The sequence below is a fragment of the Dryobates pubescens genome, chromosome 18 (assembly GCF_014839835.1).
Source record: "Dryobates pubescens isolate bDryPub1 chromosome 18, bDryPub1.pri, whole genome shotgun sequence".
In the NCBI taxonomy this organism is placed as follows: domain Eukaryota; kingdom Metazoa; phylum Chordata; class Aves; order Piciformes; family Picidae; genus Dryobates; species Dryobates pubescens.
Window position 1 is genome coordinate 1,961,486 of NC_071629.1, and position 23,820 is coordinate 1,985,305.

The 23,820-nt window shown below is 44.1% G+C and overlaps 1 protein-coding gene across 2 annotated transcripts in view; it reads right to left on the reverse strand.

Moving 5' to 3' along the window:
• Nucleotides 1-1,727: 1,727 nt before the first annotated feature.
• The window catches only part of DACH2 (dachshund family transcription factor 2), a 266,714-nt gene continuing 244,621 nt past the window's right edge, over nt 1,728-23,820 (reverse strand). The window contains exons 8-12 of one of the 2 annotated variants that reach the window (XM_054169395.1): nt 17,609-17,754; nt 16,935-17,082; nt 14,586-14,705; nt 11,571-11,636; nt 1,728-2,614 (exon numbers count right to left, since the gene is read on the reverse strand). In XM_054169395.1, the coding sequence (XP_054025370.1) occupies nt 2,577-2,614; nt 11,571-11,636; nt 14,586-14,705; nt 16,935-17,082; nt 17,609-17,754 (518 nt within the window). In that variant the 3' untranslated portion in view covers nt 1,728-2,576. Of the gene's footprint in view, nt 2,615-11,570; nt 11,637-14,561; nt 14,706-16,934; nt 17,083-17,608; nt 17,755-23,820 lie in introns of both variants that reach the window. The other variant, XM_054169393.1, reaches the window with a different exon arrangement.

Sequence of the window (23,820 nt, forward strand, 5' to 3'; positions counted from 1 at the left end):
CCTGCAGCTCTGAAACCAGCACACGTGGAATTACACAGCACAAGGTAAGTTACTTTCCTGCTCTTCATAGCTTACCTTCAGATACAAAAACCTGTTCATTCTTCCCTTAGTCTTGTCTTTGCTGAGTAAACAATCCCATGTCCTCTGCTTTGGAATGACAAGATCAGCAGAGACTTAGCAAATATGACATGAAGGCCATTTCTTCCTTCTTTTGCCTTGCATCCTCAGCTGCAGTGCCTGGAACTAGACAAAACCTTACTGAGGAGTTTTACACTGCACAGAGGGCAAAACCTCACATGCAGTGTCAGAGCTTGCTGTGTGTTGGGTGGGCAAAGGATGTCCTGGGAAACCAGTGCTGCAAGGTGTGCCTCTGGCCTGGTTACAGTTAGCCAAATCTGTTGCTTTCCTGCATTTCTCCAACAGAAAGTATCACTTCCAAGCTGACACATAAAAACCTCAGAGTCTTGGATTGTCTATTCATCAGGAGCTACACAGTAAAGACTTAACAAAGCTGTCTCTGAAGTTTATCAGTTTCCTAAATCTCCTTTGCCAGTACTTTGACATTTAAAACTATTCTGGGAATAGTTAGAAATCAATGATCTGCTCATCAGCCTACTATCAGTGTAGCCTTAAGAAATGTAGATCAGCCACTGAGGAGGGGAACCCTAAAATAGGAGACTAAAGAAACTGCAAAAATACTGCAATTGCACAGCCTGTAATATTCTGTTACTTTAGTCTCTAAAATGCCTGACATGGAGTACCTCACCACAGATGACTCCAAAATCTGCACCAGACAGCAGTGACACCAGTGCTGGGTCAGTCACAATGAGGCACCAGCCCAAGGGCTGCTTCCAGTCCTTTTTACAAGATTTGGAACAAAGGTCCAACCCTCACTGCACAATCCCAATGGCATGACAACTAAAATGAATGAATAGCCCAGGGCAGAGTTTCCATTCAGGTGCTGCAGTGTTTACTGACACACCAGCTTTCGTGGAAGGTGCAGGAGGACTTGGCAGTTCCTGGTGTCCTGTTTCTTTGGATCATTCCCTCTTTGATTGCTTGATCAGTGGCAGTGTGATGAATGCAGTGATCACAGCTCTTGCTATGAAAACCAAGTGGAGTAAACCCTGTTTGTGCACTGTGAGACTGTTCTGATGATTAGTCTGATCACCTGTAAAACAGAGGCCAACATGCCTTGAACTGACACCTGGGTAAGCTAAAAGATGTTAGGAATGAGAACCCAGGTGATCCTACTCTGCTGTTACAAAGCACACTGTGAGGCAGCAAATACTGTTGGTATCACACAGAGTCACAGGGCAGGTACTCCCCACAGAGCTGTTTAAGGGTTTTTTGCTTTTAAGTGAGTTAATTCAGAGTCTGTGTGTGTAAACATAAGGATGTCTGAGTTTGTAAGCGCGTAAGCGTCGTGCCTCTGACCCACGACTGAAAGCAAAGCATCAGCAGGTGATGACTGAATTCCACTTGCCTCAGACCAGCGTTTGGCCACCTGTGTTGAGAAAGGAAGGTCTGACTTGCACAGCTCACAATTTGGAATATAAAATCATTAGGAAAATGTTTAATACCAACCCACCCTCTTTATTAAGTCAGTTCTTCAAGTATTTTCAGTAGTGCAAAGTATTGTTTTGCAGCAGTACAGCAGCTGTGGGAATTCACAGTCCCAAACAGAAATAATAATCATTAAAAAAAAAAAAAAAAGATTTCCAAAGTCAAACAAAAAAATGTTTAATACTGTATTTTAGCAAGAACATCTTTAACAAAGAATGTGTACTTTAACTTAATATGGTACAACAGAGAAACCAGACCGAAAAGTTTCCATTACCTAACACTACTGCATATTCATTTTGTTTTCATCTTAAAAGACCAAAAGCCAAGCTGAGCATAAAAAAAAAGCATCGATTGGAATCCTGGTGTGCCGTCAGCTGTCAGGGGTCAGCTCACACTTCTGAGTTGGTCAGCTAAGGAAAGGACAATTTTTACATCATTCTTTTAAAAAATGTACACACATTTCTTCTTTAAAACGTAAATATATTGAGTATCTGCTTCAGTAAACAAAGCTTAATTTATAAACACAATCGAAACAGCTCCATCGTGAACAGTTTCAGTGGTGGACTGGGCTGGTATGATGGACAGCCAGTCAGGGCCTCGGGGGCTTCAAATCATTGTGCCATTGCCGTACAGTAATAGCTACCTCCTTAGAAAACCAAACAAAAAGAAGGTCTTTTGGGCAGGGGCCGGGGCGGGGGGAGGGGAAGAATTCCTGCAATGTGCTTAAAAATACTAAAACTCCTTCCTATCTCTGGGGACCTAGAAATGATCTGTTGCAAGAGGCTTGGTTTGGTACGGTAAGCTTGTCCAAAGTCTCGGGGTTCCCTAGCGCGGCAGTTTGCGGTGCTGCAGCAGTGAACTGCTTGGAATCGTCCTTCAAGTTTCATGCTACAAATCCTCCTCTTCACACAGTACTGAAGGCATCAAAGGTTGGAAGGGTCGTTTGTCAGGAACTACAGAAGTCTTCAAATAGTGGTCATTGTACATTTCTCAGCCATTATGTGTTCCCTTCAGTACATGATGGTGGGTTTGATGTATGTTCTGTTTTCTAGAGGGGGAAAAAGAGGGGGGGGAAAGGTCAGCTGCATAGGTTTATAATTAATCGAAGCTTAGGTGCATTTCCTTACTAGTTTGTGGGCTTTTTTGTTTTCCTCGAGCCAAATGATCAGATCTAGGAGAGATCTAAACTATCCATCGTGTGAGGACATTTTATATGGGGAAAAAGAGGCCCCTGATGACAAAGCCCTCGAGAGGTGAACATTATGCAGAGGAATGTACTGGTCCCAGCACACTGACCACCTTCCAACACAGTGGGACACCTGGGGCTGGGCTAAACACCCACCAGTCTTGTCCCTAACGGTGCCTGCCAGCCAGCATCTGCTGTGCAGAGGCTGTAAACACTTTTAACTGGCATTTGCTTTTAACTAAACACCCACTTTCCTCCTTGTTTTTTATCTTTTGTTGTACTGCATGCCTCTGTAAGATGGGCCCAGGAACTGACCGTGACTGCATGCACAGAGCCTGCCAGTGGCGGCGTTAAACCGGCACTGCATTGCACTGCATTGCACTGCAGTCAAACATGCAACAGCAGGAAATCAGTGTCTGTTCTTGGAAATGAGTTCTTTCATTCAGGAACAGCCACACTGCATTAAAGATTATTTTTCTTTCTCTATGGAAAGAAGCAGGAAGCCATTGAATGCCTTCACAAACATACTGCTGCTTGTGATTGTTCACATTAAGCAACTTCAAACCCAGAGATCAACAACAACAAAAATACATGACTAACTAAAATGCCCACAGGAACAAAAGCTAACAAGAGTCCATATTCCATATTCTCCTTCGTTATCCAGTGACTCAGGGCTGCAGGCAGCTAAGCCCACACATTCTGATCTGGAAGATGATAGCAAAATGATAATACTGAGAAGCATTTTGTATAACGTTGACATCTCCCCGCTCCTGCTTTGCATATGCCAATACCGAACACTTGTAAGGAAGGAACAAGTATTGACCTGCCAACTGACACCGCTCCTTGGAGCCATCTCCAAGTTTGCCACATTTCAATTTCAAAATGCATTTCAGCTATAATATGAGTGATTTATCATTTAGCAGTAGCTGTCAAAGTAACCTCCTAGATAAAACAAAAACATCTGGAACCATAAACAGAGGAGAGTGGTAGCTGAATTTTAATCCAAATCCGACATGTTCACTTCATTAGGAACAGGAAACAGCTAATTAGTAATTGAATGTTTCATGGTTTTAGGGAGGCTCAGACTCTCCAAACAGAGATGATTTAATATGTATTTTGGATGTAAACATGAATAAAGATCAGAAAAGCCAGGAACATAACGTCCTGGAGGAACAGCAGGGAGCATGGGAACCTCCAAAGGGGAGACTAAAATCAGCTTCACCCCTTTGGCTGATGAACCTTACTGTCCTACAGATGCTAAAGCCTCTTTAGGGGGTGAGCAGAAGTGCAGACACTGAACTGGTTTTCCTTTTTCGCCTTCTGATTAGTACAAAGTTGCACATGGCTTCTTCTACTTGCAGGCTGCCTATGGAAACTGGTCCTTCTGGAAAAGGTAGCCACTGCTAGAGTCTGCAGGCTTGGCTGCCCTCAGAAAATCCTAGGAATAGTCTTCATAGTTGCTGCAGAAGGCTGCAGTTGTGCTCCTGTGAGGCAGCAACACAGCGGGTCTGCGCTCTGCACGGACCAGCCACGGCAGCACAGGCCCTGGGCACCCAATGCCCACCCGACTGCCCCGCACCAGAGGGGGCTCACAGAAGTGCTGGGTGACTCAGTCTGTGTAATATCAATGGGAGCCAGCAGAAAGGAGGCCCATGACTTGCTCTCTAATTGGCTACTGGGTGTCACTGGCACCTCTGGTAGGTTTGCTGCTCGGCGTCTGTACAGAGGGAGGCAGCAGCACAGGAAGGAGCAGGTACTGTGTGCTGAAGGAGCTGCACTTGGTGACAGGGACTCTGCAAAAGGAGGGGAGCAATCCTGCTGAGCATTCAAGAGATGAGCTATTTATCAAAAATGGGATCAGTAAGGATCAGTAACCTTAAGCTTTTTAAATTCTTGGTATTTTAAAAAGTGTTTTTTCAAGCCAAGGTAAGAGGTGGTCACTGAGGGCACTGCAGGCTGATGGAGTGACTGTCAGCTTTGAAATAAGATTCATTTTTCCTTCCTATTCCCTTTATTTCTCAAGGGAAGTTCAAGAGAGGTATCTGGAATACCTGTAAAATAGAGGAAGTAAATGCCAAAGCTCAAGCACAGTGCAGCCACCCAGGAGCTATTACTGACCAGTGAACAGGAAGTGTGTAGTTAAATATTTCCATTTTTATAAAGCTCTCATTAGTCTCCAGAAATTAGCACACCTTTTTTTTGTTGTTGCTGTGCCATAAACCGAACTCCATGGCATTAACAACGTCACGCAGCAACCACCTATGAGGAATTAAAGTGTTTGGAGCATCTGTGCTAGCACTCAGACACCAAAGACAAAGCCACGCTGTCAAATCCATCTTCCTGAAGAGCATTCTCCAGCCCCCCAGCGCAGCTGACTGCAAGCCACAGAGCGTTTTACAGCATTTTACTGTATTCCACAGCAAAGATCTGAATAAATCTGCCTGCTATAAATGTGTTCTTTTATTAGGTTTATCCCTTAATCAAATATTCATTTATGTGGGCTTCATTCTATTAAAAAATGAAATTATACAAAGGTGAGCAAAAGCCTAGATTTACAGTAGTTTAAAGCATAATCTCATTCTCTAGGGGTAATATTGACAATATAAAAACTGTATAAATGATATTCCCTAACACTAAAATATGCTTATGAGCCCCCTGTGCATGTTATACTGCTTTACAGCCTACAGTGAAATGCATGACTGGCTTAATAAGCAAGACATTTAGAAAGGATTCCTTCCCCCCCCACCCCCCCTTCACAATGTTTAAGACAAGTAAAGATCTCACAGCTTCTGTGAGCCACAGCCTGGGATAATAATTGCAGTTTTCCCTCAGGATGGTGTTTGTCTGCCTGAGCCCTTAGTCCATGGTGTACGTTCACTGCCTGATTCTCTTTCAGCACAGTATCATTGCTTGTCTTTTTCTTTCAGGATTTCAGTGTGTGCAAAGGGCAGCTCCAGAAGCAGCAGTTGTCCTCTGCAACTTCAGTCACCTTTTTTTTCTGTTTTCTTTTTGTCAGTGTGTTGAACGTCTCTCAATTTCCTGGAACCTTTGTGAGCCTCTCTTTGGAGTATCTTTAAGTCAGAAACTCAGCTGTATTTCCATTCAAGTACTTTACCCCCAAACGTCCATGTGTGACCCCCAGGAATGCTGCTGGCACACCCAGCCCAGGAAGGGGAGCGACGCGACGCAGCCTCGGGTGAACCAGCACAGCCGCTGCGTGGGGATGTCCAGGTAATGCTTGCACACTAAACTGGGGGAGAAAGGAAATCTGGGCTCTGCTACACAATGGGAAAGCCAGGCTAAATTTGTTGTATCAGTAACTGTGAGTAGTCCTGCAATTTAAAAAATTCCTGCACTACAGGTCACACTCTGGTCAGCAGAGCTGAAACCAAACATCTCTCCTTGCCCATTTAGATGAAGGAGTTGGAAGAGCTCCTAAAATAAAGGTTGAATAGAGCCAAGATGTGGCTCTGTCTCTGTGGTCAGAGAAATGGTTTAGCCAGGAGCTAAACCTGCATGCTCTCAGAGGCTTTTTACAACTCCTGCTTGAGGGACTCACAGGATAGCACGAGAGAGCTGGACACAGGCTGAGTGACAACAGTCAGCAGCACCGACTCTTGGCCTGTTTATTCATTGTCCAGCAACACCTTTCCCTTTCATTTACCTGTAAATATTTTCCAAACTGAGCAGTGAAAGAGAAAACAAAAAACACACCATGAACAGGGCATAGTGCCCTCTAGACTCAGAAGAATGGGGACAATAAATGCTGCTTCTGACAGCAGCAGTGCTAATGAAGTTTGATTGCTGTCTTTTAATCCCTCACTCTTTTCTCTTGCCTCTCTTCCACCCCTGAAGATGTGCAGCCTCTGGTGTCTAAGACAGGCTATGAGTCTCCTTCCAGGGGGATGGGCTCAGACCTCTCCCTGTAGGTCCCACTCCCACAACAGGCAGGACTGGGACACCCCAACCTTCAGTGCTGCCCACTCATGGTGCTGTAGCTTTTTGGTTTCTCCCTGACTTGTGCTTTGGTCTACTGAGTGTGCTTTGTCAAGTATTTCCACATCCACATTAGAAACTTGTGCAGAAAATTGGATTTCTAACAAGTCACAGCAGCCAAGGGCAGGGCTGTGCTCCCTGAATACAAACTCTGCAGATGCTGGATTGCCACTGTCAGTTTCAGCAGACAGGGAGATAACAGTGGTTCCTGCTTAGGAAACAGTCAAGCCCACTGACACTGAATTATTGGATAAATGGTTTAGGCCATTGTAAGAGTAGAAAGGTACAGACCTTCACACTCAGCCTGCTGGGGAAACTTTTACCCACCTGTTGTTTCACAAACTCTCAGTCTCCTCCCTCATAGGTGCCTACAGAGCGATCCTGGGAACAATGCTGCATACCAGAAGCAGAAATAACACTGGGACCAAGATCAGCAGGACAGCCTGCATTTGTGCAGGTGAGCAGGTGAGCCCTGAGTCAGCCAAGGCAGTAAGCTCATGGCCAGTTACTGGAGAGGCCTCTTCTCAGTGTCAGCAGGTAATGAGAGGGCTTTCAGAGTCCACAGGGCTGTGCCAGCCCGGTGATTGCACACAAACCTCAGAGGAGTGTTTCTAGAAACACTGCTATATGGCACAGCACAAGGGAAATACTGGGGGATTAATAATCCAGAGCATCCAGAGCAGGAGAGAGAGCATGGCTTGGACAGGAGGACAGAGAAAAGGCATAAGACTGAAAGGAAGAAGATAACAAAGAGCTTGCTCCCAAGGAAGTACCAGGCCTCTGTTTAATCTCAAGGGTCTCTAATCCCAAGGTTCTGGTAATTTCTTACATAAATCTGTAAGTGCTTGCATGTTTGTTGGTTGGGTTTTTTTTCTGTGCAAGAAAGTCCAAGACAATAGCACTGCAACTGAAAAATGTGGATTTGTCCTTACTGCAGTGTGTTCTGAAGTTCCATGGAGTGGCTGGCAGTGGCCTGCAGCATGTGTAGGTATAATTTGATACGGTAACAAATGAGTTAAGTCTCTTAAAAACACCACCCCTCTCTTTCCTGTCCCACACTTCCACTCTTTTCACCACAGGCTGGGCTTATATCAGAATATTGGAAAAACACAGTCCAGTGTTCTGAATAATGAGAACCAGAAGATGCTCCAAACTGCAGCAGCCCTTCCCCTTTGGCAAATGGATAAGAAGAAAAAGCTGTTTGTGGTCACTGAAAGTTTTTGTGCTAAATCTCTGCCAGGTTCTTTCACAAACAAAAGCAGCAGCAGCAGCCCTGGGCCAGCCTCCTGTTGCAGGCAGCCAGCAGCTTGTTTCCTCTGAACCATGTTTTCTCCTCAGGAAAGTCCACCTGCCTAGGCTGCTGCTTCCTCCTTGCAACTCAAGAGTCTTCCATTTGTTGCAAACTGTTACCATCAAGTCTTATGGTAAGCTCTATCTTTAAAAATTTTAAGATAACATTGCTCTGCTGATTGTTCCAATATCCCCTAACAATGAAATATAGTAATACAAAAGTTAACTAAGGTATAAACATGCAAAAGGAGAAGTCTCCCTGTGCTCATAAAATGATGTTATTTTCTGTTCAGCAGTTCATGTTACTGCTGTTCATGCTAATTAATTAAAGGAGCTGTTGCTGTAATGTGCAAACAGGGAATCTGAGAAACTGAGAGGGCTTTTAGGTCTCGGAGTGAAGTTAAGTCAATCTGGGCACAGGCAATCAAATGTAATGAAATCACTTGTCAGTGCTAAGCTTGCAAAAACTGTGAAGTTTGACTAGGGAGTAAAAGGATTATAATTAGATTTCCAATAGGATAATAACTAAATGGCAGAAAGCAGTAAAGAGAAAATATTACTTTGTTAGCTAATGGTGCTGCTGTTCGGGCTTGGTTTTTATCAGCACACTTGTAGTTGTGCTAATTTAATTTGCTTTTATCAGCAAAAATGCACCACTCCAATGGTACTTGAATGTCATTTGCAAAAATCATTGATCTGAAGGTGCACTTAATGACACCCAGTATGTTTATTTTATGTGAAACGGAGATTGGCTGATGAAATGCTTGATGCACTATCTGGCTGGCCCACAAGTGAGTTATGGAAGCAAGACCAGAAGGGGATCCGTGTGCACGCAGCACCTTCTCCTGTGCCACTCAGCTGTGCAGAGGGCTCTGGGAGTACAGCAACTATCTGCTTTCTATGTTGTCAGCTAAAAGCTTCTGGTGGATCAAGCTGTGCTGGGCCAGAAGATCAGGTGTGCAGAGGGTGAAGGTACTGGACCGTAGAGTTCACAGAAGTTCCAAGGCTGCACAGAATTTCCATTCAATTAATAGACAAAGCAGAGAGAAAAGAAGTCAACTGAACAGGAAAGATTTATAATGCAGATCAGAATCCCAGTATATGAACAGCTTGTGTTAATAAAATAATTTAAAGAAATAAGCATAAAATATGATCTGACTTAATGACTGTGAAGGGTGGCCCTGCAGTATTTTTGTAAATTGCCTTTAAACCCTCTTAAGGAGGTAGTGGCAGTGAAACTAATTGAATTTCAAAGGGAAGGCACTGTGTGAATGATAGATTTCTGTCTAGCAGAGCTATTGACAACAGAAAAAGAAAGGTCTGCATTGATGCTGAAGCTTTTTTTTCTGTGCAGTAGAGAGAGATTTTGGAAGCTTGCAAACAGCTTGGTATTAGGGACACGTGTTTTGACCCTTCCTCTTCCCAGGGTGCAAAAAACAAAGGCAGCAAATGAAGGGGGCAATGAAGGAGTGTGCTCCAATTGCTAGAGACAGCAGGGCAAGAGTAGCTGTCGAGTGCAAGAACTGCTCTCAAAGGAAAAGAATCAGAAAGATATTACAGTATCAGCACAAATAAAAATGGAAGCGATGGTGCTATAGGACAGGAACACTTTGAAATCTGAACAAGCTCTCCAGAGAGCTCTCCAGAAGCCTTTTTATCAGCTGGGAGTGCCTGGCTAAACTCATGGCATGTGTCCATGCGAAGGGGATTACCACACTGGAACCAGCACAGGAGTCATTCATTGCTGTGGTGAGGACAAGAGATGCTTTGCCACCGAGCAGGACAGGACAGGTTTACAGCTCCTACTGCACAAGTCATGCTTTGCTTACACAGAGGAGCAGCAAGCTCAGGGATACTGAACACAGTGGAGCTCCAGATCTCTCTTTGCTCAGGCTTTTAACTTGAACAAAACCAACACCATCCAAAACCTCTTGAAACTAAGCAATGCTGTGGTTGGAATCAGATGGAAAAACCAAACACCACCACCAAAACCTAACTGGAAATGCAAATCATAAAATCACAAGGTTTTCTGGTGTGGCAGCAGACTACAGGAAGTGTCAGAAAGTTCTCTTAATTCTTTCCAGCAAGCAGAGGGTTGTTGGAAGTGGCTATGCATCACTTTTCCCACAGCTCTTTATAATCATTCTTGGTGGGAGCCAATTGAGCTAACTGTAACTTCTATTCTTCAATTGAAAACTGAAGTTAACTTCCTTTTTTTACCAGGTTCTTTCCAGACCTCAGAATCTTTCTGGGAGAGCACTGAGCACTCAGCAGGTATCATAAATAGATCAGAGAGGTCAGGAAATTTCAACACGTGTCCCAGGTGCCTATCCAGTATTTTGGTGGTGCAGTATTGGCAGCACAACTCTGCTCATGTGTGTCTCCACCCCCCACCATGTTGTGTGTCTCCACCCCCCACCATGTTGTGTGTCTCCATCCCCCACCATGTTGTGTGTCTCCACCCCCCACCATGTTGTGTGTCTCCACCCCCCACCATGTTGTGTGTGCATACACCTGCAGTGTGATCAAGCTGTGAGTCTTTGTAATGCAGAGCATACAAATCTAAAATCACAGAAAGAGACAGCACCAAAAGTATGTGAAAGCTTTTGTGTACAGATAACAGATGGATGACAGATGCCTACCAGAGGTATGCAAAGTCAAGCCTTGAACAGTTGAGAAATGCTCCAAGTGATGTTTGTACCTAAAGCTGTCCTGCAGGCCCTCTGCCAGCTCTGCCGAAGGGTCCTGAGTTACCAGACAGGTTCTTTTGGCACCTGACTATTACACCATTCAGTAGAAAGGATGGAAGGGCTCTAAGCAGCAGCAGTTATATGGGAACAGGCAGCTGCCTCCAGCCAGTGCAGAACTGAATGGTGTCATGAACATGGCACAGGACTGAAAGGAGAAAAAGGTTTGTTTTACAGAACAACTATACTACAAACCTGGACCTTCTCCAAACTCAGAGAATTACTGTTTTCACATTGCTCAAACCAAATGTTATCACAAGTGATTACAGGTTTTCTGTGCATCTCAAACAGGCACTGGAGATGATAACCTTTCAGCTCCCCTAGACAATGGTCACATCACTCCCTTCCCAGGCCTCGAGCCAGAATGTGCTTATTATCCTTTGGGAAGCACCGAGACAACACACTGATGTTCTTGTTTGCAAGCAGTCACTGAGAACAGCACTGTGTAACTGCTTCTAACATGAACATGACTTCCCTTCTCCACCTACACTCTGTGTGTTCTCTGAAAACACCTCTGGTCATGATAGGCAGGTAAGGGTGAGAGGTGAAATATCCTAGCAAGATGCATCCTCTGTAAAATCACTATTGCACGAGGCACAGAGCTCTGAGAGCTGAACAAGAGTTTCCTGCATCTCAACTGAAACAAGTTTAATTTCTGGTCTTTCAAAAGCACTGAACATGAAAACCAAATGAAGCAGTAAGAAAATAGAGGCAACAACTCTTCTGCATTTCATGCACTTTTTAAGAGTGCCAAGCTAGGTGATGGGATGTGGTACATACTGCACCTTGCATTGCTGCACTGTCGTGTTGGGTTCCGTTGTGTTCTATTTCCATCTCTGGGATTCCAGCATCTGCAAGATGTGACACTGAAGATTAATGCAGTCCCCTTTGTCCTTCTCTCATGCATCCTTAGAAAAATATTTATAGCAAGCAAGGGTGATCTCCAAGCTGCAAGGTCTCGTATAAAACATTTGGTCTTCCTAGAATTTGCAGTAGTAAATTGTAGCCAAGATGTGCAAACATTACTGCTCTCACAGTGAATTATTTTTAACGTGCCTCACATTTGCCTGGCAATCAGATAACAACCAACACATGAGATGATTGTGTCTGCAAAATCCTCTGGGAGAGTGAGGGCATCTGACATATGCAAAGGAAAAGTTGCAATCAAACTGTGACAGCATTAACAACATTGACTCTCCAAGCCACGCACCTGCAAAGCACCGAAGAGTACAGGCACTGCCAGCCCAGGTGTGTGCATCAGTTGGCAGCAGTGTGTGTTACAGGTAGGGGCTCTGCAAACTGCACTGAAGGCTCAGCTCAGGATGTCGTGAGCCACAAGGCATCACCCAAACCATGACTACAGCTGATGGGGTCTGAAACACCTCCAGATTGCTGAGGAGACCTTTCCAAAAGGGACTGGACTCTTGTTTCCAAGTTGGGAAAAGCTCCTAGAGATGTGCACTTTTGAACTATGTAATCTCACATTGATAATATCTCTGTATGCAGAGTCCTTCAGGGTGCTGTGGTAACAGATGCCTTGTGCCAGCAAGGATTAGCATGTGATTTGAATCCACGGCACTCCAGATCCTGGAGAAACATCTGTTTGCCTTAGAATACAGCACTTGGAGATTACAGCAAGAAAAGCCCCACACCTGAGAGGGAGCTGTAGGTATGGTTTTGGAGTTTCTCTGCACAGGAGCCTGCTCTAGACTCTCTCACCTAGTGAACAACTGCTCTGCTGCTTCTCAGGCCGCTGGAGTTGGAGTGCTGGTTTTTATCGTGTAAGTCACCCTGCAGCCTAACCAAACTCTTATGTCAAAGCAGGGCAGCCCATTGAATACAGGCCATGGACAGAAGAGTAATGCAAGTAATGTGTAAAGTAAATAGCTGTGATCTGTGCTGGCAGAGCCCTACAAATATTTATGATCAATTAAGCAGTATTTTCATGGATACATTTTTTCCTTATCAAACGCCAAGTGACTGCTCTGCCACAGGATTTCTCTTATTCAGATTCCAGTTCTGAAGGAAAGCTGAGGGCACTGCTCCATTGATCTAAAAGGGCTCTTTCTTTTCAGCCCTTCCAGAGTCCATGCTGTCCATAGGTAAAATGACAAAGTCATCTGTAACTAATAACAGCATCTGTTCAACGAGACACAGCCTCAGAGTGGAATTAAAGCTATTCAGAATAGCCTCTCACATTTTGTTGTCATAAAATTGTACCTGCAATTAAATTGTGGATTAAGATGCTAATGAGCTACCTGATTTGCATGTGCAATCAGATTAGCATGTAAATATCAGCTTCTTGCAGGCACTAACATATATATGACTACCTGAGTGTGCCTGCAAATCAAATGGTTAGCAGGCAGGCCCACAGCAGCAGATGCAGAGCTCTGTTAATCACATTGCTGGTGTGCTGCTTCCCTTTAATTTGTGGTTTCCAGAACTGCTGAGTGCTCCTAACTGTGTCCCAGTGGCTGGGGCATATCAGAAATGGCAGGACCTGGGTGCAGGACCTCAGGATTTCAGGTTTACTCTGACATTCCTCTCTAGGAGCTGCCTGTGCCTGCAGCATCACATGTGGGCATTTTTCTGACCCGGTGGAGGTGGTGGAAAAGCCTTCTGCTGGCTCAATCCACCCATTCTGCCCTTGGGTCACTGTCCCTCGTGACAGTGGAACTGCAAGCTGTATATCCATGCCTGAATCATCACTGCTCACTGTCAGAGCATCAGCAGAGCTAGCCAGCTCCTGGTTACAGTGATATGCTGGACTATAAAACCCAGCAGATGAGAATACCTCTGAAAGATGTTGCTCTCCTACTTACAGAGTTTATGTCTCATAGGTGCTCCAGATAAATCACAGCTCACAGTCCACTGCTGAGTGGAGCAATGGCAGTTCACACAGACAGGCCTGCCCTAACTTTAAAAAACAGTCTGGGTAGTCCTCACCACTGAGAGCTCCAGACAAGCTAAACTCATCATTTTTACTCAGCGGGTCAGGCAGGTTTTGCAGTTTGCTTGTGTCACGATGGCTCAGTTGCCAGCAGGGCCCAAAGCAGGCAGCACATGAAGACTACAGGACATCCAAAGGCAGCTGAGCCCGAGTGTGACTCATGAGCCTCTGCAGAGACTTTGGGGTAGAGATGCAGAGGCTAAATGCTAGCTACAGACCCTGAAACTAAGCTCAACTAGGTTCAATCTTAAAAAGTCAAACCCAAGCTTTACACTTTGGCCACAATCACATTAAGCAGGAAAGGCAAGTCCTCCCACCACCCAAACCATCATCATCCTTTTGAGGAGATTAACTGATTTACTTTTGTTTCACAGGCATATCTGGGAACCATTCAGAACCTCAGCAGCTCATACAGATTAAACAAATGTAATAGGTCCTAAGGCTGAGCAAACTTCAGCCAGGCAGCTTTTGAAATGTTGCTCAGCAGTTCTAAAAATGAATCTGCTGGGAGAGAAGAGTTCAGAGAACCTTACAGGAACCAAATTTCACATTGTCTTAGCTGGCACTGTAACAGATTTCTCTGGTAATGTATTCAGCATCTCTTGTCATGCCTGTGTAAGCTGCTCTCTCTCTCTCTGTTTCTCCACTTGCAGCATTCTTTTTTTTAATTCATGACCCAGAGCACATGGCCTGGAATAGCTTTCTAATTATTTCAGGAAAGGACTGTGGGGTTTTTATTCTGGAATTTACTTTGTGCATCACACATTTTTCCCCTCAGTTAAACATGATTTTAGGCTAAACTGTGAAAGGCCAACTAAGACATTACCATTTAACATCCTGAGACCGTCACCTGATGTGGCCTGTTTCAGCGCCTGTTCCACTTGTTCTCTTCTCTTGGATTCAAATTCCAAAGCTTCCTGCAATTTTCTCTTTGCCTTTTTTTCTTTCTTCAAGCGTTTCTGAATTGTTGCTGAAATGTAAAGGGACAGTAACAATGGCTGTTAGAGCATGGTCAATGTATGATGGAGACGGTAAAGGAGCTCATGTTCAATGGCCCAGCTCTGGTGCCAGGAAAGCATCTACAATCTGGCATGAATCTGGCCTAAACAAAGCACAGACTCACTCCAAGGCATGTCCTGTAGCAAAACAATGAACAATCTGCAAGGGCTTTAGACCTGGTTGAAGATCTTAAAGCTTATTCTCAACCTGGAAGAGCTGAGTTTCAGTCTCCCGGGAGCCAGCCTGTGGTGCACGCTACACAATCTTCACCAATGTGGAATGAATTCCAGCCACAGTTCCACAGAGTCTGGTGGAGCAGGTCATTGGCTTCAACTAATCTCTAGCAACAGCACCAATGTGCATCCTCAAAATTAAATCTCTCACACTGCATTCTAACCTTTCCCCTACATGCTGAGAATTTTATCGCCCCCTCCTCCTCCAGATCTGTGATAACAATCCAAACACACTGGTTATGGTCTTCCCTCACCACTCCATGGATGGAGGATGAGCAGGCTAAAGTTGGATTCTGCAGATCCCATTTTGCCACTCAGAATTTATCAGTCTCTCAGAGATTTCCCATGCAATGGTCTCCTTTTCTGAATCCTCTGACTGGAGCATTGAGAAATCCAGACAGGTCAGTAAAATTCAGTCAGAGTCCAGGGGTCACAGAATGACCTACTGTGGGTTTTCCCAGATTTTTTTCCTGCCATTTTAAAACTTGAAATTCACAGGCATCCAACATAACAGGAGAAGCAAACAAAGCAAAGGCACTGCAAAATACAGCTATAGAATAGACTAGACCAGACCAGGTTGGAAAAGACCTTAGAGATCAACACACATTAGCAACGTTTGCCAGAGCAACGATCAAAGTGGGCTCTGAATGCCAAGATGTGATCTCTACAATGTAACTTGAGCAAATGAGCAGCCCGTGTGGAGAAGCCTCTCTCTGACTTTCTGTAATAGTAAAGGTGTGCATGTGGCCATGACCTGAAGGACGGCCCTGAGGATACTGATCATTGGTGAACTGCTCTTTGGAGCCAGCAGCCAACAAAGCCTGCAAGTGGCGTTAAGGTTTTGTTGCCTCTGTGACGCAGGCTGTGTGGTGTGTGCTGTCTGCTCACAGAGAGGTAAGTTTTGGGTTGTGGAAATGCAGCCTCTCACCCACACCCGTCTGGGGTAGTGCAACACCCACAGCATCGTAACAACTTCAGCAGCATTTACCGGCCCTTCCCAGCTCCGCTTGGCCATGCCCGTCTTTGGTGCCTCTGGTGCCACAGACACCTCCGCTCTACACAGCTGATTTCAGTTCAGAATGCACTGGAAGATTGCACTTGGCAGCTACATTTTTAGTCTTATCTAGTTTTATCTTCCTGATTTCATGGATGTAATCTAGAAGCAGCTTTTGGCACAGAAAGTGCTCTTCCTCTCCTTCAGATGCAGATTTGAATTTTCAAAGGAAGGCTGCCTCCTTTGCAGCACCGCAGCGCAAAATTCACATTTACCAACTTAATTGCCTGCTAGTATCAAAAGCTTCTCAACAGTCATGGCTTTGTCTCCCGAGGCCCCATATGGGGAGTGCTCTTGTATCTCCCTCTCCTGATGGAAGGAAAATAAACAGGAGTTATCTAGGGTAGTTAGCTTCAGATCTTGCACTTGAGTAGACAATTTCTTGTAGTTTGCCTATTGTGTTGCACTAAAATTCTCTACAAGAAAAAGCAGCTGCCCAGCACCTAAACCACAGAAACGGGGGTTGGAATGAAAAAAAGCAATCACCTGACTACCCAAATTCCAGCCACACCCTCTTTCTCACAGCAAGACTGATCCTGCGGAGGAGAAGAGCAGCAAAGAAATTAAAGCTGTCAAATGAAGAACTTGGGCTGGGAATAGAGAGGCAGAGTGCTAATAACGCACCTGAAAGCCATCACACCCATCAGCTCTCCTCTACACAGCCTGCCAAAGCTCTCTGTGGCCAGTTGCCCTCCAGGAAATAATCCTTCAGTCACTGTTCTGTGTGCTTGCAGCAGTGTGCTTCCTTCTGTTTTGATTAAATGTAAATGTTTCATTACCAGTGCTAGGCCACTGCTGCCATTGCACCGAGCTATGAATGTCAGTTAACTCCGAGTCCTCAGCAGCTCCAGCTGGAAATGCCAAAGGGTTATACATTTAATAGATATCTAAACTTCATTTTTCATTCACTCACCTCTGCTTTGCAGCTCAGCTGTAAGTTGCCTTTCCAAGCTCTCTCTGAGTTCTCTCTCTCTAGAAAGTTCCATCTTTAACTCTTTCTTTTCTTGTTGTATCTGCTTTTCCTGGACTCTTGCATTGTCCACGGCCACTTTCAGCAGGCCCTAAAACACAGACAAATGTAGGACCTGAGAACACCATTCTGTCTCAGCAGTGACAAAATTCATCCACTTGTTTCTTTCACACCCTCTAGGAAAACAAAAAGAAATTAAAGGGAGGAACCTAGAGACCTGAACCACGACTGGGCCTTCGAAGCAGCTGGATGTTATATATGAGCAATTTGGTGGCAGGGAGTCATTCAGTGTAGGTTTTGCTAATTCACCCTGCTGATGTGGTGTATTACAAACAGAATGCCATGTCATTGCTGACCTCAGTCAACTGCAGGGAGAAGTGAAGGAGAAATAATGAGACTGGTGAATTTTAATATGACCATGACTGCCAACTATTAAGTCAAATAGACAAGGTGTTAAACCCTTTCAAGATCAATAATGCCAGATAGGGGAAACCAAAGCATTACATTAAAGAAAAGAAATGAGAATTGCAGATACAAAATAAATAGTTAAAGTTTTTAGAGACTGAGAAAGAAACACATTTTAGCTATCACAACTGGCCCTAGAGAGAATAATTTACCTGGATGTTGGTTAATAGTGTTTCTACTGATGAAAGACCATCAGCAAAAAGAAATGGCGCCGGAAATCCAGGAGGCAAGGCCTGTCCAGCCAGTTGGACTTTATCTAAGGTTGGTTTCATTATTGGAATGGCAATTTGGACCTCTTCTGTAAAGATAGGTTTAAAAGCAACATCAGAAAGCATTGGAGAGATAGATCAATGTAATTTCTAGAGACTAGCACTGTGTTTACCTGCAAGTCGAAGTACGAGTGCATTACACACCTGACACTGCTTCAGTCTTCGGGCAGCTGTGGCTGCCACTGAGGTAAGTCACAATAACAAGTACCATGAAGACAGTACCACAGCTGTAACAGACCCTTCTAGCTCAAATCCCACAGAATTATACCAGAGGATTACAACAGCATTATGCAGTTCATTAAACCTGAATGAACTCTCTTCATTCTATCATGTTTGCCTCTCTGTGATGTGCAGTTTTGGTGGCTATAACCTTGACAACATTCTAATCAAGACGTGTATCACAGCTCTTTATTCCTCTAACGTTACCCTTCCCGCACTCAGCAGTAAATGATCTCCACTGAGTCATTCCCTCCTGCTTAGCTAGCACCAACTCCATGTTGTCAGTGAAGTGTCAGCGCCTTAACAAGTACCTTGCTACTGTCAGCCTTTCTAGTCCCAGGCAGCAGCCAAAAGTGCCTTGCTGAGTGATCTCTGCCCAAGGTTTAGAGAGAGCAGGGTGGGTGGCAGGGGTCAGAGGAGCGGCCGTGGAACAGACGCGCCTCGGCTCCAGCCTCTCTCCTGTGATTTACTGCACAGGACGAGATTGATGCAGCTCTTACAAACTGTAAAATCGGGCCCTGGTTGCTTCCCCTTCACTCCTCGTTTCCAATAGATCATCTTACAGATCAAGCTGTGCACAGGCAGTCAGAATGTGCATCCAGAAACAACAGCAGTGGTTATTTCTCAACACTCCTTTTCATTTGGTGATGAATCAGCACTCTCGCCTATGGAGTCACATTTTTAGCAGGGTCATTTAAACGTATTTTGGGTTAGTAAATATATCTCCTCTCAGATCCCCATATTCCCTACATATTCATTTTAACCATCAAGTTAATTGCTGGAAAAAACCCAGATTAAAACCTAGCAGCCTTCAAAGCCAAACTCTGCACATTCCTGTGAAATATTAAAAAGTGTTTGTGTAGTCTTCCCAGGGAGCAGAGTCTCTAATCCAGTCTCTATCTGTTGGCCCTGCACTTGCAGAAATCATGAAGAGCATCATCTCAGCAATGGCTTTTGTTGAAGCTTGCAACTAATGTATTGACCACAGGTTCACAATGCCTGTGCTTTCGAGAGGCAACTGCACAGCCAGTGCTGATGGTTTCATTTGTCAAGTGTCCTGGGCACGTTACAGCCCAGAGTGACAATTAGTCCATACCATATTCAAAAGGCCTCCATCTCCCTCCTCCGTTACTTAGAAAAAACCAACACAACTCAGCATCTGACAGCCATGAATTAAATCACAGCAGTGCTATTATCCACTTTTACAAACTCCAGCAGCATCCACTGAGCACTTTCTGCTGTGTTTCTAAAACACACCTACTGACAGAAGCAGGAAAGAGTTCTCCAGCATTCTTTGAAATCTCTGTTTAGGGAGTACTTGGTTTGCACTGTGTGAGTTCATTAAGTGGAGCATCGCCATAATGATTCCTCAGGACTGATAACAACAAAAGGCAGTAACCTCCACACATCTCTGTGGTTATCATTTCTGAGCTGTGTTCATGTGATTTAACTGATCCATTTTAAAGAGCACACAGCTCTGGTGCATGTTCTGAGCTCGGTGCTCTTGCTGATTCAGACACACCATTTTTCATACTCGAATAGCTTATCCCACAAGCAGAGTTTTAAAAAGAAACTGATCGGTTGTTGCACAGAAATAACACCTAAGCTGTGGAGTCACAGAAAAAATCTAAACAGAAGTGGCATTTGAAGAAGAAAGTAATACATGAAGTATGCATAACAAAACTATAGCTGCTTTAAAATCTCTAGGAATCCCTCCCATTTGGAGATGAAAGTAATAACATTCAATTGGCTGAAAGGAAAATGACTATTGACTGTGAAGACAGGCTGCACGGGCTACGGTTTGTAATGTTACTGTACAGCAGATTGAAGTTTCAAAATAGTATTACTCTTCTTTAAAGAGATAGACACAGCTAAATTAGGTGCTGCTTGCTGCAGTGAGGATCAAATGCAAAAAGAATCATATTTCATCAGACCTAGTCAACACCAGGAAAATAAATAGAAATATAAGAGGTATGCAGGCAATGATTCATTTTGATAATCTGGCCCAAGAGAGACACATAGAGACAGCACACAGATCTAAGCTTCTACCAAAAGACAAATAGGACACAGAGGGTGGGAATTGGGATGACAGTGTAGCAGAGGTCACATCGATTTTCAGCAGCAGTTTTCACACAGATGAGATAACCCTGGACTCTATTTGGCCCATTGTTCATATCCTACCTGTCCCAGAAGCAATAAATTTCCAAGTCCCAGAAAAAGGGCAGTAAAGAAGAAGGATTCTACTTATGACTTCTTATGATTAAGTTTTTGTGCTAACCAAACATGCTTTGCAGACCAAGGTCACATTGCATGTTAAAGTCTGTAACAGCTGAAAACTAGAAGCAGCATATTATGTTTTAGCCTATATGGGTGGAAACTGTCAAACCATTCATCATTTTTTTTCCTCTGATTGAAATCACACTCTGCAAAGATGAATGGTAAATGCATTAGAAATCTATTTCAATCTTGTAATAGGTCTTCACATCTGAATGGTGTCTACATCTTGCCCATATTCTGAGTAAGTACAGTTAGGCAGGAATTTATTAGCTAGACTTGAGAAATCATAATTGGTAAAGCAATTAGAAGTGGCATGTGTTGGAAGCATTTGCTGCGGATTGTATCAACTGCATCTCTTTAATGGAAGAAGAAGAAAAAAATTATGTTGATTGAAGCATTTTCATTTTAAAGAACACTAAAAATATAAACGCTAAAAGCTGCACTCACACAAGCAGTACAACAGAATAGGCAAGAAATAAAGCTAGGACAGCTATGACCTAACCAAGGTCACAAACAACCTTTCTCTTGAGTCAAGCAAAGTGGGTACTACTTTTATCAAGCTTTTTTTTGCTACACCTGCCACACTTCACACTGGCATTCAGGAACCCCTTTGGAGTGCAGGCTTTCTAGCTGGTGTGCAGGTGAACAGATGGAAACAAGCATTACATTGCAGAGGGAAGAAGTACACAGCAAATACCACCAGTGAGTGGGAGATTATCCTGGGACAGAACAAGGAACGCTGCTAGGAAGTTTCTCATTCTTCATTCAGTACCCTGAAATGTTTCATGCTCTGTCTTCTGCATAAGCTGCAGAAATAGGGATTGGGAAATGAAGCATCAAGGTAGGGACTAAATGCAGCACTGGGAACACCAGAACCAAGAAGTGCTACCCACGAAGTGCTCCCTGTGTGACAGTGCATGGCCCATACCAACAGGCAGCTGCATTTGCCAGCTGGTCTCTGTGCTTTCAGAAGGCATCACCCACGTCTCATACACCTGAGATGTCACATCCCTCTCAGAAGGTAGAAATAGTAAAGCTACAGTTGATATCTTGCCTAACACTAGGTTAGACGAGCAGGTTATTTCTTCAGAGACACATCAGACCTTTCCCTGGAGCATTAGTCACCTCCAGCAGCTTACAGAGCATAACTCATGAACAAAAATAAATAGGTGGCATATGGAGAAGAGAGTAACAATTTATTCTTACTGATCAGGTACTACCCAAGGCATCTGATCTCAGAGAGCCTGCTGCCAGCATGAAGACGACAGGTTTGGCCATCGCTGGCAGCTGGGTCATTCCTTTTCCTTGCCTGTGACATACCACTTAGAAACCTGAGGCCTAAAATGGTTTATCACAATTACCATTCTTTGAGCTTCAGATCTGAGCGCTGGGGATTCCATTTAATGGTCTGTAGTTACAAAAGAACAGCCCAGATTCTCTGATAGACCTTTCTTACTTTTGATACAATAAACCAGAGGATTTGCAACAACAGCTGGGTTGCCCATGCTGCTCACCTCTGAAAACAAGACGTTTTCATGTGAAATAGCATTACTTGCCCAAAGGTCTTACAGCCCTTTACTCCTGTAGAGTGGTAAGAGTTCACTTCCAGCCATAAGCTGATGTCACAGCAGCAGTGCCCAAGCATGGACAGAATCAGTACCAAATTCTAAATCTTCACTGCACAGAGCATTTTCCAAACCCATGAGATTCCTTATTTTAGTCTCAAACCTTGGCAACTTCTGTGTTGTTGAACTAGAATCCAGTACAATGTTTTTCTTTCACACTAAGGATTAAGCCCTGTCATCTGCAGCATTGTGTATTTCAAAGGTTTTGCCCCTCAGGTGTGTCAGGGCAGGGCTGTTTGTCTTCAGGCTCTTAGCAACTCTGAAAATCCTCCATACACCTCTGCCTGCCTCCTTCTCCCTCACTCATTGCTTCTCTGCCAGGAGCTGAGCACTTCTGCCCATCAGTGAGAAAAAGACACCTCTGCCTAACCTGGCTCCAATCAGACAGAAATTTACTGCTTTCACCTTGTGCTTCAGGGGCCACATCTACAGTCACTGCTGTTTTTCTTAATTACAGTCCCTGAATGAGCAGGGTCAATGAACGCCGTCGGGGTGCAGCTGATTAATCCACTGCACTAGCTTTAAATCAGACTTTATTTCGTCTTCAAGTGACTGACACAATTTGATAGCAGACAGCATTTCTAACTGCTGAGCGTTGCCAGAAAGCCATTTCACTTTAAAAACAGTACCTAATCATTAGCTCTGCATTTCCAGGTGGCCTCAAAAGCTTTTGGAAACTATCATGAGACAGCAACAGCAACTCTCTTCTGCCCCAGCTGGCTCTCCTCCATGCACTCTGAACTCAGTTGATTTTGTCCTGAAGAGTGTTTAATCTTTTCCTTGTTTTAAGCACAGCTCATGCCTCTTGGACGTAGAGCAATGTGTTGTCTCGGGAGAAACCGAGTATGTGGACCAGGAGAAAAAGAGAAAGCAAAGCGTGCAAGCAGTGCATTCAGCACCTTCTGGGGATCTGTTCTCTGGAATGATGGGGGCTGTTTTCTTGAGGGACCTTGCAAGACAGGCACTTAGGGTTTGAATAGGAGAAGGAGGCAAAACTCAGGGAAATGAAAATTGCCTAAGAAAAGACTGAAATTACAGTTTACAAATTGCCTTTATCTGTGCACTCTTTATCAAGAGGTGCATAATTATACAGCTTTGACATTTTCATCAATGTGCTCTCATTAATAACACAGAAAATTATACCTATTTATAACTTAGTGTTTGCAATATACACTGATGGTCACGTGGCACCCACGGTAAAAACACCTGAAAATATTTTATGAATTCAACCCTTGAGGGGGGAAAAGAAAGACAGGACTCAAGTTAGATGAGCTGCAAGGTTTGCAGGATGAAAATGAGACCCATCAGAACACTGCAGGGAGCTTCACTCTGAAGTTCAACATGTACAGATTAAGGAAAGCAAATACAACTACAGTCACCTGATTAAATTCTGTTCACTGTGGAGAACCTGAAGTGCAGTAGAGGCTACTACTAACTCCAGACAAAGCCTCCATGAATACTGTATTCCCTGTGCACAGCCATTATTTACTCTTTTCAGTCTCTCTCTGCGATTATTACTCCTGCCTTCTACTGTGAGCTGCTCCTCAGGCCGGCTTTGCTAATCTGGATTCCAAACCATCAAAGGTTGCTCTCTGCTTCAAGCTGCTCCTTAATCTCTGCAACAGTTGAAGTGCTCCTGATCTGCATTCTCCATGTGGCAATTTAAGTAACTGGTTACTTTCACCTAGTCATAGTAGCTTGTCATTCCTCACGCCGATGAGTGAGAAGCAGAGAAAAGTGAAAATGCGAACTGCTCAAGAAAAGGTGAGCAATAAAATCACTGTGCTGAGGAAGGCAGCAAGAAATGAAACAAAATCAGCAAAACCCTCCTGGTGGCCAATAGCAAGAGGCTCTTCATTTTTTCACAGCTAACTCTCCTATTAACATTCACAAAGGTGGAGGTTTTTCGTGGCGATTCTGAAGCCTCACTGTAGCCTGCCCATTCTTCTACTGCGATTTTAAACTGTCAGATGC